General features: G+C 38.7%; 1 protein-coding gene across 2 annotated transcripts in view; it reads right to left on the bottom strand.

Annotated features, from left to right (window-relative positions):
• CDH8 (cadherin 8) overlaps positions 1-18,811 on the bottom strand; it is a 189,645-nt gene that overhangs the window by 123,794 nt on the left and 47,040 nt on the right. Inside the window, exon 1 of one of the 2 annotated variants that reach the window (XM_074968801.1) lies at positions 1,072-1,310. The exons of the other annotated variant lie outside the window; for it this stretch is intronic. Within the exon in view, the coding sequence (XP_074824902.1) occupies positions 1,072-1,086 (15 nt within the window). The 5' untranslated portion in view covers positions 1,087-1,310. Of the gene's footprint in view, positions 1-1,071; positions 1,311-18,811 lie in introns of those variants that run through there. 2 annotated transcript variants of the gene reach the window in all.

Genomic DNA, 18,811 nt, shown 5'->3' with positions numbered 1-18,811 from the left:
CAATTAGATCAAAGAGCAAATGAAGGATAAGCAATAATATATTTTTAAATTTAGCTACTTATTTTCATGCATTACTTCCTTTCAGCTTATTTTCAGAAAGTGATGGGTGTTTAAAAATGAATTAAACACATTTGGCAAGTTTCATCTGAGTTAATGTTTTTAATTGACAGCATTACCAAAAATCTTACAACTGCATTTTAACTCAGTTGTTGAACTGAACTAAAAAGATTCTTAAATCTTTATTCCCAAAGGGTTATTCATGAAAGAGTGTTTTGTGAAAGCAAGCTACCAGAAAAATGGAGAACGATTATTTTCCTTGGACACACTTTTCTTCACAATTTCTTTCCATCAAAAGAATGATTTTTAAATTGTATTTAGTGCTTCAGCAAAATGAGAAGATAAGATTAGAAAACTCTGAAATAACACAGAAAAAAATCCAAATGCAAGCAGCTCTTCTCTTATACTTTTCAGTCTTTGTCAACTAAGTGCTTGAACCAAAGCTCACTGGAGTGGGCTCTGGAACAACCCTAAAATGCCAGGTGAAATCAAATAATCAATTAATCTTCAAGTATAAGATGAGTCTTTTATTATTTCAAGTTTATTAATGTCAATATATATTGAAATGAAGGAATATATTATTAAACTTCATTTATAGTGATATTAAGCCAACCGGAAGATTAGTTTATGTACATATTTAACATTCTTTGGACACATTTAGTAAGGGAAATTGTATAAAAGAGTATCATTTGAATTAAATATCTTGCACATCTTCTTCACAAAATATGTTCTGATAGAGGTTTGTATAACCTGGTAACCAGCAACAAGCACCTAACAGATTTTGCTTTCACAATGGTCTTCATTAGAGGATAAAATGAGATGAAAAAATTCCTTACGTATTTGCTGTCACCCTATACTGTAATTGATGCACCTAAATGATCTTTATAGTTATGTGCTTTCATAGATATTTTTCAGGTTTGGATCACAAATGTTGATAAATTAGCCCATACCCTTGCTTTGAGGTACTTGGGCTTCAGTAATGATGAGACAGTTTACATAACAATGTTAGAGCACCTTGCCTAGCTTCATCTCTAGATGACTGCAATTGTCCGCTGTGCTTATTGCAACAAGTTTGGTCTTCTGGAGTTGGATTTAGGATTTATACAGTAGTTTGAATTTTGGACAATCAGTTTGAATCTTTGGAAGAGTTGGAGCTGGCATCTGTTATTTGACTTCCAGCCATATGGAGCCAAATAATTTAGTTGTTCCACAAAGATCTTCTGGGTGAAATCCTGGCTCCATTAACTCATTCTGTCTCCACCTGCCCTTCATACCCTTTTTCTTCCTCCCTTCCATCTTCTCTATTGCCCTGTCCTCCTCCGATCAAAACCCTAAAACAAACAAAAAAACACAAAACTAGTATGATGTTCACAAACCATCACTCTGTTTGTAGGTTCTATCTCTTTCCCTTATCTTTGTCTATCTTCTTTATTAAGAGTGTAAACTCTTTCAGACAGTAGGGGACAGTCTACTATTCTTTATTTGTACAGTGCCTAGCACAACAGAGACTTGTTCCTGATTATTAAAACAGTGCCTAGGGGCTAAACACAACAAACAATAACAACATTAATGTCAATAGCAAAATCCGCAATGACGTCAAATGTGCCAGGATTTCATCCCCGTGTTTTGATGGGCAATCTACCATGCATTGATGATTTATGTCTTAGTATGTTAAGCCCTTAAAAAATATTAGATTTTTTTAAGTAGAAAGAGGGACATATAGAAACTTCAGATGCTGCGAATGCCTTGATTCTCCAGTCTGCTATTAACCTAGCATGGACACACAAACACAAGACTGAGCATGCATGCGCACGCTGAATGTGCAAAACTCAATCCTATCTGCAAAACACAAGTCTTTCTTCTCTCTTTCTAGGATTTTCTTGTTTGTTAAGATCAAACAACATAATGCAAGACTGACTTTCCTCCTGATTTGGATGTTCCTCTCCCCCCTGCACAAACAGAACTAAGTATTATTCACCTTGTACAGTTGTGTTTTCTCTGAGCATGCTCAGCTGAGTTAGGTTGATGTGATATTAGAATATGCCTTTGGGCACTTAATCCCTATTCAACAAAGTACTTAATTTAACTAATTGATTTAAGTGTGCTTACAGGCCTTTCTAATTAAAGACTTATTCTGGAAAAAAAAATCCTGAAAGTATTTTTCTGATGCATCTACACTGGCTAATATTTGGGACTTTGCTAATGAGGAGTGGCCAAACCATCAAAGCTTAAGTATAAGAACTAGCTGAGTAACAACACAAAGAACACTTTGATTTGTGAATCAGAATTTGGCTAATTAAGAGTAGAATCATGGAAGAGGAGTTGTGGAAGACAGCAAAATCATTAAGTGATGGCAACGATTTTTTAGAGAAACTGCTCAGTTAAGAGAAACTGAGTTAACCATTGAGAGAAGTATGTGCACTCAATAACCGCACAAGACCCATCACCATGGTAAAGACTGAGACTGCGCTAAAGAAGATGAAACTTGGGAAGGCAGTGGGACCATACAGTGGACCAATTATGGCAGTTAAAGCATTAGACCTTGAGGGGGTGGGGATGATGATAAACTTCAACCATTTAATCCCCCAAACTAGAAAAACGCCCAATGAGCAGCGGAAGACCATGCTGGTACCTATCTTCAAGTGTGAAATGTGTGTACAGAGGAATTACAGACGCATAAGGTTAATGAGTCATGAAATTAAATGGTTGGAAAGAATTATCAGGAAAAGACATTGTAAGTGACTAGAGCATCAAATAAATGACAGTCAATTCGGATTTATGGCGGAGGGTAAACAAATAGAAGTACAGGGAGAATCACAATGAATAGCATTTAGTATACACTGAGAGAAGGCTTATGACAGAGTTTCTAGAGAATAGATATGGGGTCTATGGCCACGCAATCTACCAGAGATGTGTTCAGACTATCATGGACATGTCAGAGGGCAGTACAACACCACTGAGAAGCAGCTGCAGCTACAGTGATCCATTCACAGTGAGGGTAGGTCTATATCCAAGGTCAGTCTTAAGTCCATTCCTATTTGTGATTGCAATGATACCTTCATTCAGGAGATTAGGGAAGAGGATCCATGCAGTCTGCACTGTGCTTATATTATATTGTGTTGCAAAGATAAATTCAAACTGGAAAAGGATTTAGAATGATGGAGGAATGCATGAGAAGAAAATGGTTTATGGATTAGCCAACAAAAAATTAAATACATGCAATGCTTCATTGAGCGGGACAATGAGAAACCAGTAAAACTAGGTGATATAGAGTTAACCTCTGTGCAACAATTCAAATACCTCAGTTTAGTAATGAGCGATGATGGGCATGTGGATGTGAATATCAGGAGTCTCATGAAGAGTGCTTGGTGCAAATGCGGGAGTTGGTGGGAATTCTCTGCAATAAGAATATGTTAATTAAAGTGTATAAAACCATGATTAGGCCATCCATAATGTAAGGATTGGAATGCTAGCCAATGAAGAAGAGAGAAGAATAACTACTTCACTCTGCTGACTGAGAATGCTCAGGTGGATGCTGTGTGAGATGAGAGCTGACAGCCTACAGAGAAATGATACAAGCCATGATATAGATAGCTCCCCTCATGAAAAAGCCGAGGGAGCATGAACTGAGATGGTTGGGTCATGTGAGATGAGACATAGGATTTGTTGGCCAGAGATTACAAGAGCTGTTAGTCACAAGGCAAATACAAAGACCCAGAAAATGGTTGTTCGAGATGCTGAAGGAGTTCATGAAGATCAGTGTCACCTTAGAAAATGCACTCAGCAGGAATGCTTGGACATGAAGAACAGCAGTCACTAACTCTGACTAACAGGTCACAGTGAAGGCAAAGAAATCTAGAGCCATGGAAGATTTGCAGAAGCTCTTTAATCATACACTAGTGAGACATTGACATTTGGACTGAATACAGCTCATGGTTACTATTAGCACATTGGAAATGTGCCCAAAAGAGGTAGGAGTGCCCAGAAGCATTTTATAACCTTTAAACTGCAATTGATTAGGATCAATGGAAAATACATTTAACTCCCCCCCCCACCCCAAGATTAATCTGGGTCAAAAACTATAGTGTCAGGCACCAGCCTGCAGCAGAGCCAGTCTCCTGGCAACCCAGTGAACACAGCTGGTCCTGATATAAGTTCTCTGATAGACTGTGGCACCTTATTGGTTGCAGGAGTCTCTAGGCTGGCTGATACTTAAACTCAATAGCACCAGCAGTCCAGTGGCTGTTTAGCACAGTCCTAATCTGCAGGTGTCCTTTTACTATCCCTGCCTCTGCCCTCTCTAGCCTTGCTTCAGCCCCAGCCTGCACCACGTCCTGCTCCATCCTGAACCTGTTCTTGTTCTAGCCCCCAGCTTCCTCCTGACTTCTGATTCCTGGCTTAGACCCTCTTCTCCTTCTGACTGTGACTCCTGTTAACCCTTGGCTTTAGGGCTTTGTATTCTGACTCCTGACCCTGACCCCATCCTGGATCCAGCTCTAATAGGTAAACCAGACTCTTGCTCCCACCTGGTCACTGACAGTCATATATGCCCAGCCCTTTAATATAAAGCAAATGATAAATGTTGCATTTATTCAAATCGTGTTAATCCTTTATGGTGAGAATCCAAAGTCAAAGGTCAAAACAGCTTTCTGAGATATTAAAGTGCTTTAATACGGAAACTTTATAATAAATAACCTACATAGGTACCAATGTTTCTGAATTATTTTATTGTTTTGATTTAGGATCTAACTGACATCATCACCTTATAGCTTCAAAGCACAAAACTAAGTGATGTTCAAAGTCAGAGAGCATATTATTTTTTCCAACTAACATTCCCTCTGTTGTACGAGATATGAATGATAATAAAAAGCAATTGTCAAGCTTCAGCAGGCTGTGTTCATGTGAAGGTTCAAGATCATTACACTCATAATTCTATAGGGTCTAGGTGAATTGATAAAGAGGCATAATCAAGAGGATAAACGAATCTGAGTTTCTGCTGAAAAGTCTTCACAGATGTTGGAAATATGAAACTGCTTTCCACACCTGTACCTTTATTCATTACATCTGTTCCTGGAAGCTAGCCTCCTATTTTTCAGAGTGGTATTCAGAATTGTAACAAAAACATATATTTAACAAAGGGGAAATCGCTATTTACCACCCAGATTCCAGTACTAGACATGATCCCAGAATTAAGAGGAACATACACTTAATGGAAAACTTAATTCTATCCAGAGATGGTGACATTTAGTTCCCTTGCATGAGACCCAATTAATTAGACTTTCTGACAGAGAAGTCCCAGGGCAGTGAAATCCCTCTCAACCCCTGGCCAGGCTTGTAGAGTTGCAAATGCAAACATCCGCTTCTCTTGAAGTAGCAACCACAGTTCCTCTATCCAACATATTCATGTGTTAATTGCCATTAGATTGTCCATGCATCCTCCCCATAGCATACCTCTGGTCCCAATGGTGAAACAGATGTCTTGTGTTAATACTCTGAGACCCTCAATATAGCCTTAACACAGGTCTTAAGTAGCACAGAGGGCTTTACAGTACTTCTCCACATCAAGACAAATTTCATCCAGCAATGAACCCCACAATAACTAATATTCATTGGTATAATACAGCTGCTGATCAGTGACTTCAATATTATTAATATCATATGTATTGTACTGCCACAATACTAACTTTATTATTCACCGATTAATGAACACATACAAAAGAGTGTTGCCAACACATTTAGTCAGATATAGCATATAGTTATAGTCTTCCACATACATACCTTACAAATACACAATTAACCTCAATGCAGGAGAGAAATTGCAAAGACAAATACTTTTTCTAAGGACCTCTCTATTTGCAGATTTAAAAGTACCACTGCACAATAAAAAAAAAGGTAATATACTGGAATGCTGATTATTCAATTCATATTAAACAGTCATAGCCTATAGAAGTTCAACTTCTTGGCTAAATCTGTATACTTTTATAAATCTGTTGTGTGTTTGTCGTTTTTGAAAAAACCTAGAACTAGATGTGTGGTAACCGACTCCAGCACAACCACGGGAGAAATCAACCATAATTGATCTTGAGTCTCTAGCTTCAGTTCTGGGATCCAGTGGGAGATCCACTGTGCTTTTGGCGGGTGGTAGAATGTACTCCCTTCTGCTTCCAGTCACCTAATCTGCCCAATATGAGGATGGGTGTGGCCATGACTCTTCTCTCAAGTGTATCCTCCCTGCCCTAGAAGCTATACGCTCTTGGGAGCACGAGGCTGGAGCAGCAACTGTGCTCGCTGATCACATTGTGACTGCAAGCTGTGTGGCTGCACAGAATGTGGGAAGAAGGAAATAATGCTCTTAGGGTCTGACCCAGCTCTATTGAAGTCAATGGGAATCTTTCCATTGACTTCAGTGAAAGTATGATTCAGACACAAGAGCCATCTCTGACCCTGGTGCCCAGGTACTGGTGAGACATAATCCAGCTTGTAATGAGCTGGAGTGTCTAAACAGAGGAGCTGCCACCCCCATGTCAACATATTAGGGGTGAAACAAGCATAACCGCAGCAATAATCCAAAAGTGAAAAATCACAGCCTATTAGAAATATGCTCTTGGATATTTTTAATTAGGAAAAGAAAAGACTGCACCATGAAATGAAGTTTTATTTGAGTTCATTAGAGAATAATTAATTCATCCATGTATAATTACAAAGGAATTACCCATCACTTCTTTCAAAGGAAATTACACAATCTGCATTTTAAACTTCATTTTAAAGCCTTGCATCATTCTTCTGAGAAAGCACCACATGCTGCTCTCACTTTGAGAATTTCTAAGTATATTTCTTAAAGGGATCACTGGTAAATCATTGATTCCATTCACCTCGGTGAAACTTTACATATTATCCTAATGCTCCTTCTTTTCCCCTTTTCTGTGCCTGGTATGGAAATCCTGAAGGGGACTCTTTCATTTCAGAGGCAGATCACATTTAATGAACCCAGAGAGACAGTTTCTTTAGCTTTCTGGACTCTTTCACAAGTCCCTATGGGTTCTAAGGCGCTCTAGCTCATTCTGTAAAACATACTGAAAGATTTCAGTGGCTTCTGCATTCATTTATATACATCACTGCTTCCAATAATTGTAACATCTTTCTCATGCTGCGATTCTTTTCCTAGTTATCTGTCTATTCTTCCTGTGTGTCTTCTGGTTTTGCTAGATATATGAAAACAATTAGGTGGTAAGAAAAATTTTGCTTTGTATTTTTGGTGAGTTGTGACAGAAGATGATGTGTGTGCTCATCAACAACCCAAGGTATAAAGGATCATTCAGCATTAAACTCCATAAGACAGGCTGCAATTTATTTGTACACAGTGTGGAATTAATAAAGTGATTGTAATTTCAATTCAATAGAATCTATTATTTTCTTCATGGATGTGCTGGTCCCTTTAATAGTAATGGGAATTATATCTGCATAGCAGGGGGAGGGAAACCAAATATTGTGCATTGCCATAGAGTAATGACAAACATGGGGCACAGCCTTGTTCTCACTGAAGTTAACATCAGTACTTCCAAGTATTCTAACAGGAGAAGGAAAATGCCCATGGGGTATTTATGATTTCACTTAAGATATTAGGATCATGTAACTATGGTATTTGTCAATGGACTTTCCTGTTCAGCTGCAGTTTCATAACCATATTCAAAGAGAAGTAAAGCAATAATACCCTTAATACTTTCATCCAATGGTGTAACCACTGGGTTTGTCTGCCTCAGTTTCCTACACTGTCAATTACAACATCTTTGATTCTCGATGCCTTCTTTTATGTTTCAATGTATTCTTTGCCATTGCTTTTTTATTTCATTTGATTTGCTAATTCAGTGTGTGCTTAGATTCATGCCTCAACTGTGCATAAACAGATTTTTATCATGTACCTCTCAATATCTCCTTATGAGGTATCAGAGTGCACTGTGGGCTAAAAATAGAGCAAGGACTGGGAGCCAAGAAACTCCTGACTGTAACATTGACTGGCTCTGTGGCCTTGGGCAAATCACATAGGTCTGAATTCATTCCTGTGCCATGCTTGAACCCCTCATACCATCATCATGCTCACACACACACGATACTGGGCCTGCCAAGGGCTGCTTCAGTCCCCACTGCTGGTTAGGGCATCAAGTGGTTCCCTAATTTGCTCCTGGCTTCCTTGTATCAGCCAGAAAATAGCCAGGTCATGGGACACGCTGGCCACACACACTGTCATTACAAGACCATTCCCAACTTACCCTAGGATTCCCCGTTTGAAGGGGGCTCTTGGGAGGGTGAGGATTTGGCTTCACCAGTCCTGCACCTAGCAGGGAAGACCTCTTCTGCCAGGGGTATTTGGCTTCACCAGCTCTGGCCCCTGACACAGACCCTAACAGCACATTTCCATGGCAGCTATGGTACAGCCAGGTTACAGCTGTCCCCAGAACTCCTGGAGATAGAGAGCAGAAAAGATAGTACAGCCTCATATTGGTTGTATTTATTTATTTCAGCTAAACTGAGGGTTGCAACCACAACCTTTACTTGCCTACTCCCATCCCCAAACTGGCCAGCTGTTGTCTCTCTTTCCTACTATGCACCTAGACCCAGACTGAGACCCAGACCTCTGGAACACATCCTATGACATCCAGAGGATAAGGTTTGCAGTGTCGCAGAGACCTCTTACCACTCTCCAATTAAGAGAAACAAGGGTAATTGTGTATAGGAATGTCTCTATACACCACTCTAGGAGGAGTTTGGACAGTCCCATCCAATGTGCCCCTTTTTAATTTCTTTAAAATTCTTCTATTTATTTACACTGAATTTATTTCTTCTGTGCTATATTTTTGAGCCATATTTTTACTTTCCTCTTCTAAAAGTCTTATTATAACTTGCTACCCTATATACTCAGGCAGAGAGATCATCAAACTTGAACACTAAGACCTTTTTGTGTTTTTCAAATGATTTTCTCAAGTGAATGTCATAGCAATATCTAATAATACACACTCTTAGGATTGCAGAATAAAATATAAAATTAATCACTGTGTACCCACAGCAGTAATTTGAAGGCTGCTTACTAAATCTGTCAAACCAGACAAGCTGTAGCCTACATCTGCAAAGGCAGAAAAACACAATAAGCCAGTTAGGTCAAAGGTGACAGAATGTTTCTATTTACTTAAGCATATTTAAGTTGTCATGATTTTCCAGTTCTGCATTATCCTGCTGAACACATTGCCAAAATGCTATGCTTTTAGCTGCTTTCACCACACTGACTTCTGCACACCATGACTGGTAGGTTGCCAGAGATAATATATTAATGTGTCTTCCTTTTTAGTTTCAGAATTTCCATACAGATAGAGTGTGTTTTGTTATTTCATAATATTACAAAATTAACCTGCAAATGGAAAAGTACAATTTTGTGAAAGTAACAATTGTTCAGACATAAGGTCAGATTTCACTGTTTGAACATCTGGGAGGTGAGCGCTCTGTCTAAGGCCACAGAATGTGCAAAACTGACAGTGTGAATAGAAAGCTCTCTTCCAGCAATTGGCTCTCAAACACATCCTGAATTTAAAAATGTAAACATTAGTTATGCAGCCAGCCAAAGTCGAAAGCCATTGGGAAGGTGACTACTTTATCAGTAGGAGGAAGAGGACTAAAATATGCATTGTGAAGAGGATTTAAATATTGATTATAATATAATTATGCTGGTATAATATAACTATTTTTAAGCAGACCCACATGCCTGGACATAGTAAATTGAAACTTTAAACAGCTAGTGTAGAATTTTCAAGTTAGATAAATGTGTAGGACAAAAAACTAGACATATGACAAATTCCTGTGTAGGTCCTGAACCAAGCATTAATCCTAAAGCAATATTGTTTATTTACAGTTATACAACATTAAGGCCCTCACATTTCACAGCCAAGTAGAAATGTGTCAGGGCATTCTTAATTTTTCCATTCTCTCTCAGTTCGAAAAAGACCATGATAAATAGCTGTACAATGATAATCCATTAGAGAAAGTGTTGGTTGAAACCAGTTAATATGGTTTTGTGCAAGTTAACATGAAAATCTTTGCCAGTTCATTTGCATGGCTTTCAAGTTTTCTGGAAATAATTTTCAATGAATTTCCATAGCCTCATGCATTCCTGAAAATCTCTTGCAGATCAACTTGCAACATTGATGTCTAGCATAATACAGAATGATTTTGAAATTTCATGCGTTTGAAATTTGTCATGATAGTATTACGGCTGCTGTCTTTGATGATATTGACCTGGGGAAGGATAGGAGAACACAAAATACCACACACGCACTTATATTATATGTGCAGACATACAAACACCTGTGAGGGATGGTTGAGGCACACTTAGTCCTGCCTCAATATGGAAGAATGGACTAGATGACTTCTTCAGGTCCCTTCCAGCCCTACATGTATAGGATTCTATGCAGACACACAAATATGCTTGGGCACACATGTGCTGTCCTGGTGAGATGAGGATGAATGTATACACTTATGTACGTGCTGGTTCCACAGGAAGCAATATTGGATCCTGTAGCCAGCATTTGAGTGAATATTGAAACTGATGGCATAATGATTCTCATTATTATCTATTATGACAGCACATAAGCCAGCCTGTTTCCCAATAGTGTATCCAAACGCGTTGCTGATTTTTAAGATACGGACTATGGGCTTGATTCTCATTTATACTAAAGTGTTCTGGCCTATGAAAACCAGGGAATAATGTAAAGAAAGATACAAAATGGCAGGGAATAATGTTAAGAAAGATACAAAATTGATTCAGCCATTCTACATATAACAGCAAATTACAAACTAGTATCACAATGGCCAAAATATAAAAACATGATATAAACCAGCCTCAAGATGCATGATATAAACCAGCTCCATATAAATCTGGGGAGGGCAGTTACCTAATAAGGTTTAGTCTGGATGTTTATCCAAACTATAAAAACTCATAGAGATCACTACCAAAGCATATTACCTGCTCCTCACCCACAGTTCTCCTTAAAGCTTGGCTGGAGATGTATTCTTGTGTGAAATGACAGCCAACCTTCTATTCCACTCCAGGATCTTCCAGGGGTGTAGGTGTGAAGTCCATGCAATGCCACATAGGGCCACTAACATTATAATTGTCATTATAGAGTCAGAAGGGGGAATCTTGAATTCTTACGAGCCCATGGTCTGGGTGATACTTGGATTTAGTCAGCTTCTTATAACTGGCCAACACCTGGGCCACTCAGGGATGTTTTATTTGGCCGCACATGTCAGTGAATTTTACAATGCTTCCTACTGTGTCCAAAAGGAGCAGTGACGGGAAAGAAACAGTCACACAGAAGAGATTGGAGAGTTACAGCCCCTTCCTCCAGATGACATCAACTGATTGTGCTGGGGGCTGTCTAGGAGATGGAGTACTGGGAACCTGTCAGAAGGGTACATGGGAGGGCATAGGAGAGAGGGAGAAGTCTTGTAAAGAGGAGAAGGAGGGACAATTGCATTTTTTTAATTGGGGGCTATGAATATGATCCAAACATCAGGCTACCCAAATCTGAGTAATGTTCAAATCTTAATATTATATTATTTGCATGTTCCTAATATAATCCGAAAATACCTCAACCAAGATTATGAGAACCTCCAAATGGTTCTGGACAGCTTGTGTGACCACTGTAGGATCAGTTGTATTGATCTTATTAGTATTTGCATTATGGAAGCACCTAGAGGTCACAGTTGACATTAGGTTTCAGAGTAGGCTCCATAATGCTGGATGGTAATCATACATATAAAAAGTCCCTGCCTAGATTTCACTATCTCTGATTAGGGTGAAGCTACTCTTTCACAGCATTGAACTGCTTTTTCCACAATTAGAGTAAATCCAGAACAAACACTTGTAGTAGTAGCTAATCAGAAACTGTCTAACTTCTAGAAATATCACCTACTGATCAGTATGACTCAAACTTATGGACAAGAGATGTGTTTTGTTTCTGAAATACATTTATATTTGTAAAAGGAAAGATGAACTATTTCCTTTGCAGGACAGAGGTTCTGGGGCCTGAACTCAGTGGGACTCTCCCTGGACTTCAGTGGACACTGGACCAGGATAAAATTCTCAGAAATTAGGAAATGCTAGAATTAAGGGTGTTTGTGCAACCTTAATTCAGCCTCCTTGTGCATATGCATTATGATACAATCTCTAGTTACATGATCACATAATATTTTTTAACAGCTTTAGTGGGGAGACTTTTCTGCCCATTCCTCCCCAGCACAGACCCTCTTGACTCGCCTCCAACCTGTTCCTGTCCCAATCCTGTTTCTTCTCCACTCCTGACTCCTCATTCCAGTTCTATTTGCCTCACCTAGCAAGTCCTGGCCTCCACTATTCTGTATTCGCATCCCAGTCCCGGTCTCTTTGCTCAGCAAGTCTTAGCCTCACCCCTCCGGACTTGCTGTCCCAGTTTCCCCCTCCAGACCCCTCAGTCCCAGTTCCAATCTCCTTGTCCAGCCATTCCCAGTCTCCCTCTCCCAGTCTCAGTTTATTCCCCAACTCCTTGTCCCCGGTCCTCTTGCTAAGCCAGTCTCAGATGCCCCCACTCCTGATTTCTCAACCAAACTATTTTCTTTGCCTCTAGTCACTCTCCCAACCTCAAATCACTGACACCTAGTCCCAATCTCCTTCCCCAGGTTCCTTAACCACTCTCAATGCACCTACCCTTGGCTCTGTGTCCTAGCCTCATTGCCAAGCCAGTCCCTGTCTCCACCCAAACTCCTCATCCCAATCTACTCTCACCACCCTCAAACAGGTCCAACTCTTGTCCCCTCTGCATTTGAGTCAGGCAATTTCCTCCTCCACACTGCTTGAGCCCAGCAGGGGCAAATCACTGAGAGCACAAGAAAGACAGGCTCCCTACTATCAGATTCAGTTGCTTGGCCTTGACCCCAGCCCCAGCTAGTCCACCATAACCCAGAGCTACAATTACAGGGAAAGTAATGCTCATCTTCAGCTCAAGCATGCTCTGTAGGGAACCTATAGGGAACTTAGCTGCTAAAATCTAAGTCTCTAATGAGCATCTCTGAACTGCAATTTTTCAAATACTTATAACTACGCCAAATTCAGGCAGATTTTCATGGGAATTGCAAAAGGCACATCTGTGACACATATCCCATATCCCTGTCAAATTTCAAGTCCTTGCTTCAAAACATGGAGGTGCTGGAGAGATTCAAAGAAAAGGCCACCAGAATTTTTTAACATGGGAATACAATGTACTTTTCTCTGGCTTCATTCCTGGAAGTGGCTAGACTATTTTGGCTGAAATTTTCCAGAAGGATTACACCTGAGACAGATACCCAGCATGGAAAATTTCAGCCTGAACAGCTAAAGTTTAGCAAAGTTATAAGAAATGTAAACCTGGGTCTTAGAATGGGAAATGACAGATTACTTGAATAATAGGCAGTGCTACCAACCTACCTATATTAATATGACCTGCATGTTCAGGAGGTGAGTTTTACTATGGCATATTATTTCTTATATCTAATTATGCATTCATCGTATGACAATTTATTGGAAGTCCAATTAAAATGCTAATTTACCACTAGCCTACAAGTTTATTATTTATACCTTTCTAATAACTAATAAATCACATGTAATTGACTTTAATAAAGCAAGATACATAACAAGACCAACAATTATCTGATTATGAGATAATAAAGTCTTGAATACAGAAACAAATTGAAGTAAAGTAAAATATTTGAGATAATTTATGGTCAGAAAAGCTTGCTTTCTATATTTACTTAGTATATAAGAAGTAGCACACTTTGTCTACCTAGACAGATAAGTATGTCACCATCATTATGCAAACAGGTATTGATGTAGAAATTAGCTGAAAAGATAATCTACAGTCTGATGCTCCCTTAGCAAAATATTATTAGTTTAAATGCTTTGTTATTTGTGTTAGGGCAGTTCTCTCCACAAACAAAAGCCACATGTAGATAATGAATTTGTCATGGATTATAAAATTCAGCTCTTCTTTCCTGACTCAAACTGGAACCATGAAGGCAGTCAAAATATGAAACACAACAAAACTAAATCTTTTATTTTCCCTGCATATTATCAAATATTTATTGACTTATTAAATGTTTCATTATTGACTACAATTGGTTTCTGAGCATCTATGTGCTTTTCAGCTACACTATAGTTCACTGTCTCTGCTTAGCTTTTGCGTAGCTTTTCTGAGAGAAAGACAGAAGCCTACAGGATGAGAATGCTGGAAGCCAAAATCTTCTTCAATGTAGCGCATAACTGCTGCTGATTATAGAGCAACATGTTAGCAAGAAGGCTCAACAGGGAAACCCCATGGGGTTTCCATTCTCTGCTTCTTTTCAGTGTACGTTCTGAGAGAGTATGACACAGTGGTAGAACAGGCTCACGTAATATTTTTAAGAGACAAATAATTAGCAAGACTATAACTGTCCTTTTAACTAGTGTGAGCAATCCCAACCTGACAACAACAACAACAAAAGAAAAGAAAATATACAGTAATTTCATGGGAATGCAAGACTATTTTCATATAATTGGATAGCAATCTCCCCCTCACCCCCCCCACACACACCCATAAAACCAGAGAGAGCTATAGACTATTGTTTTGTTTCACGTATTATTGATATACAGGCTTAACAAACAAGTTCTGGTCTATGATGAAATTTTCATAAAGATAAACTGGAAAATCAGGAAATCTTTATTTAATAAAAATAATCACAAATAGCTCAAAGAACAACTGCCTAATGATGATCTTTAATAAATAATAATCATACATTATACTGACCAAGCTATATAAAAACATTAACAGAAGCCATTTGTTAAAAGATTGATTTCTATTGTTTAGTAAATCCTAGAAAATTTACTCCCCCCCGTCAACTCGGTGACTCTGTCCTTTCACAGCTGGTTTCATGATTCAAGTTTGATGGTTTCAATTCAACCTATAACTCAAAATCTCCCCACACAGTTTGACAATATAACCACCCTCTGTGTTGTCAAAACCAAGCTGCTAACATGAATACTAAATTACTTCTTACCCCCCTCTGGACCAAGGCTGAACTTATTCAAAAAAATAGAGCATAGTGGAAAAGCCAGAATCATAGCTCGTGTGTAAATAAGAGAAAGCAAGAGAGAGAATTTCAATATAAAAGGGATCCTGATGGTTGCCCTTTTCTAGCAGGAGGGAGTGAAGTGGTGCAAATTAAGTGATTATATATAGGGACAGAAAATAGTGAAAGCCTGGATAAAAGGGTCGGTCTAAGGGATGCAATATTTTCAGAAGTAATGGGGAGTCTCCATTTGCTGAAATCTGGTTCCAAGAGGGATGGAAAGAATGAGGGGAAAAACAACAACACAGCAATAAAACTGTGAGGGAATAAAGTGAAAACAACAAAAATTGCAGCAGCAAATGGAAAAGCACTACAAAGGACTAAACAAAGAGCAATGTGGAAACAATGGGATGGGACAGAAAGATAGCTAAAAATGCCATTCAGAAGAAAGTTACAAGAATCTTTGGCAATTTTAATCCTGCATAGAAAATGAAGCTGAGAACTAAACTGCCAGATGCCAGTTTATTGATTACAAGATGTCATCTGGTTACATACACAAAGACCCTCCAATACCTAAAAGCTAGAAAGAAACAAGCTATGTACACTTGTGATAATGCTTACCATAAGGGTTATCCAGAGAGCTATACATTTGCTTAAGGACCTTTACTTTTAAAGAGAAAAAACAAGACAGAACAGACTAGATTTCACAATGAATGCATTTCTTAAGCCAACTGTACAGAAGCAGGGGAGTGTAGACACAATAAAAAGGATGAAAGAGTAGCTTGAAGAGAAGTAGTTATTCCAAGAGCCCCATACAAGGAAAAATGAGAAACTACAGCTGGATGATATCAAGGAAAATATGTTACTGAAATGTGGGCAACAAGTTATTTAGAGAGATAACATAGATTGCAAATAGCTTTTCTGGTTGCAGATGAAAGCTGAATGAATGGATACAGAGCACGAGAGGAAGTCACACTATCCAAAAGTGGGCTTGAGACTTTATTTAGTCTAGTAAGTAATGGACAGTATAGATCTCATCACATCCATAGAAACTGCATTTCTTTTCTAGAAATACTCCCAAATCTTATTTATTTTGTCTGGTACCTTATTACCAAGCTCATTTCTTCTGACACCCCATGGCTACAGTTCCCTTCTGGCCAGAGTCTTTTCCAGAACTGTCATTTAATATTAATAACCCAGGAGGAGATAGACATCATGAAACCAGCCTTGTCACTCAGCCCCAGACTCCAAAGTGGAGTAGGCATGCATCCTCAAATGCAGATATTCACTTGGAATCTCACAGTAAACCCAGCTAACATTTTATTTGTCTTCCCATGATAAGGGAATTCTTATCATTAACATTTATTAACATACATTTAAATGGTGTGACCTCATCTGGAATACTGTGTGCAACTTTGGTCTCCCATGTTTAAGATGAATACAAACTGGAATAGGTGCAGAGAAGGGTTCCTAGGATGATCAGAGCAATGGAGAACCTACCTTATGACAGGAGACTTAAAAAGCTTGGCTTGTTTAGCCAAACAAAACAAAGGCTGAGGGGAGATAGGACTGTTCTCTATAAATACATCAGAGGGATAAACACCAAGGAGGGAGAAGAATTATTTAAGTTAAGGACCAGTGCTGACATAAGAACAAATGGATAAAAACTGGCCACCAACAAATGTAGGCTTGAAATTAGATGAAGGTTTCTAATAATCAGAGGAGTGAAGTTGTGGGAAAGCCTTCCAAGGGGAGCAGCGGGGCAAAAAAAGACTGAACTTGTTAAGTTTATGGAGGGGATGGTATCATGAGATTGCCATCTGCGACTATTAGCAAATATCTCCAATGACTAGAGATTAGGCACTAGATGAGGAAGACTCTGAGTTACTACAGAGAAATTCATTCCCAGGTGTCAGATGGGTGGGTCTTGCCCACATGTCCATGGTCTAACTGATCATCATATTTGGGGTCAGGAAGGAATTTTTTCCCAGGGCAGATTGGCAAAAACCTGGGGTGGGGGTTGCCTTCTTCTGCAGTGTGGGACCTATGTCACTTGCTGATTTGAACTAGAGTAAATGGTGGATTATCTGTAACTTGAAGTCTTTAAACAAGATATGAGGACTTCAGTAACTCAGCTAGAGGTTATGGGCCTATTATAGGAGTCGGTGGATGAGGTTCTGTGGCCTGGAATGTGCTGGAGGTCAGTATAGATTATCATGATAGTCTCTACCAGCCTTAAAGTCCATGAGTATTAGTGCACCTCACAAAAATTAGTTAATTTAGCCCCACAACACCTATATGAGGCAAAGAATGATCTTTACTCCCATTTTGCAGATTAGAAAACTAAGGCACAGAGCAGTATTAGGCCAAGCACTGGTCTGGAATATTTTTGCTGAAAAATGCGGATTCACTGAAACTGAAATTGTATGAGAAATACAGTTGGTTTTGATGAATCTCCCAATTCAAAAAATGTTTCAGAAAAAATGTTTTGAAACAATCAAAACATCCTGCTCTGACATTTTGAAACAGGAAGTTTCTAGTTTTTTAGTAGAAACTATTTTTTGTTTTAGAATTTTAGTAATTTTAGACTAAGGGAGGTTAAAAAGGGGGGGAACTGTCAAAACTGAAATGAAAGTTTTTGATTGACCCAAACAAAATTTCAGGGGAGGGGAAGATCTTCAGTTTTCAAAAATATTCAAGTTTTTAACTTTTCTTCCTGATTTGGGATGGAGGGTTTGTTTTTTTTAATCTCAACATTTTTTGCAAGACATGAAAACCATTTCCTGCCAAGCTTTAATTAGGTCTGATTCTCAGAGGAGCTAACCATCTCTATCTCCCTTTGATTTCAATTGCTGCTGTAACTGCTAAGCACCTCTGAAAATCAGACGCTAAATGGCATACCCAAAGTCACATAGGAAGCCTGTAACTGGGCTGGAAACAGACTAGATGATATAATGGTCCCTTCTGGCCTTACAAATCCATCAGAATCCAAATCTCCTCATTCCTATTCAAATGCCTTAACAGCAAGACCATTCCTGCTGCCTAAACTAAGCTATCTCCCAGCAATGCCACTGCTTCTAACAAAAATGAAGCAATTTATTTCCCTTTATTTACTGCACTGTGAGTAAAATATAGCTTTGGTATTTCACTTGTTAGAATCAGGCTCTTTTTAAAAAAAATATGCTATGACTCACTCTTCACGTTAATATGCCTTTTTGTTGTGCCTTGAAATTCATTCTAATCACATATGTTTCCTAGGCTTTTATTTTAGCATATACATATCAAGCTACATTTTGCTTTAGGTAGAGGATCCTTATTGTTCATGTAATTACTATGAAGAAATAATGCAAATGGACTTCATGTATTTATTGTGTCTACTGGAGACAGTTATTGGGCTCTCTTTTTAAGTTTATAATGACAGCAATGAGAATTGACATTTCACTCATGGAAGTACAACAAACACCCATTTATTGAATGCCTTAAAGACTTTAAATTAACAAGCTAAGCGGCTCTTGTTCGCATTCATCTAGCATGTATTTATATCTCTAAAATCCAGTCTCAGATTGGATTTCAGCATCATATAAATTAAGTTTATATGATTAGTACATCTCACCCATGAAAAATAAGTATTGTGCTTGAGTGACAAGTAGTA

Source organism: Natator depressus, chromosome 12 (genome assembly GCF_965152275.1).
Source record: "Natator depressus isolate rNatDep1 chromosome 12, rNatDep2.hap1, whole genome shotgun sequence".
In the NCBI taxonomy this organism is placed as follows: Eukaryota; Metazoa; Chordata; order Testudines; family Cheloniidae; genus Natator; species Natator depressus.
This window is presented reverse-complemented; position numbering and strand designations above follow the sequence as displayed.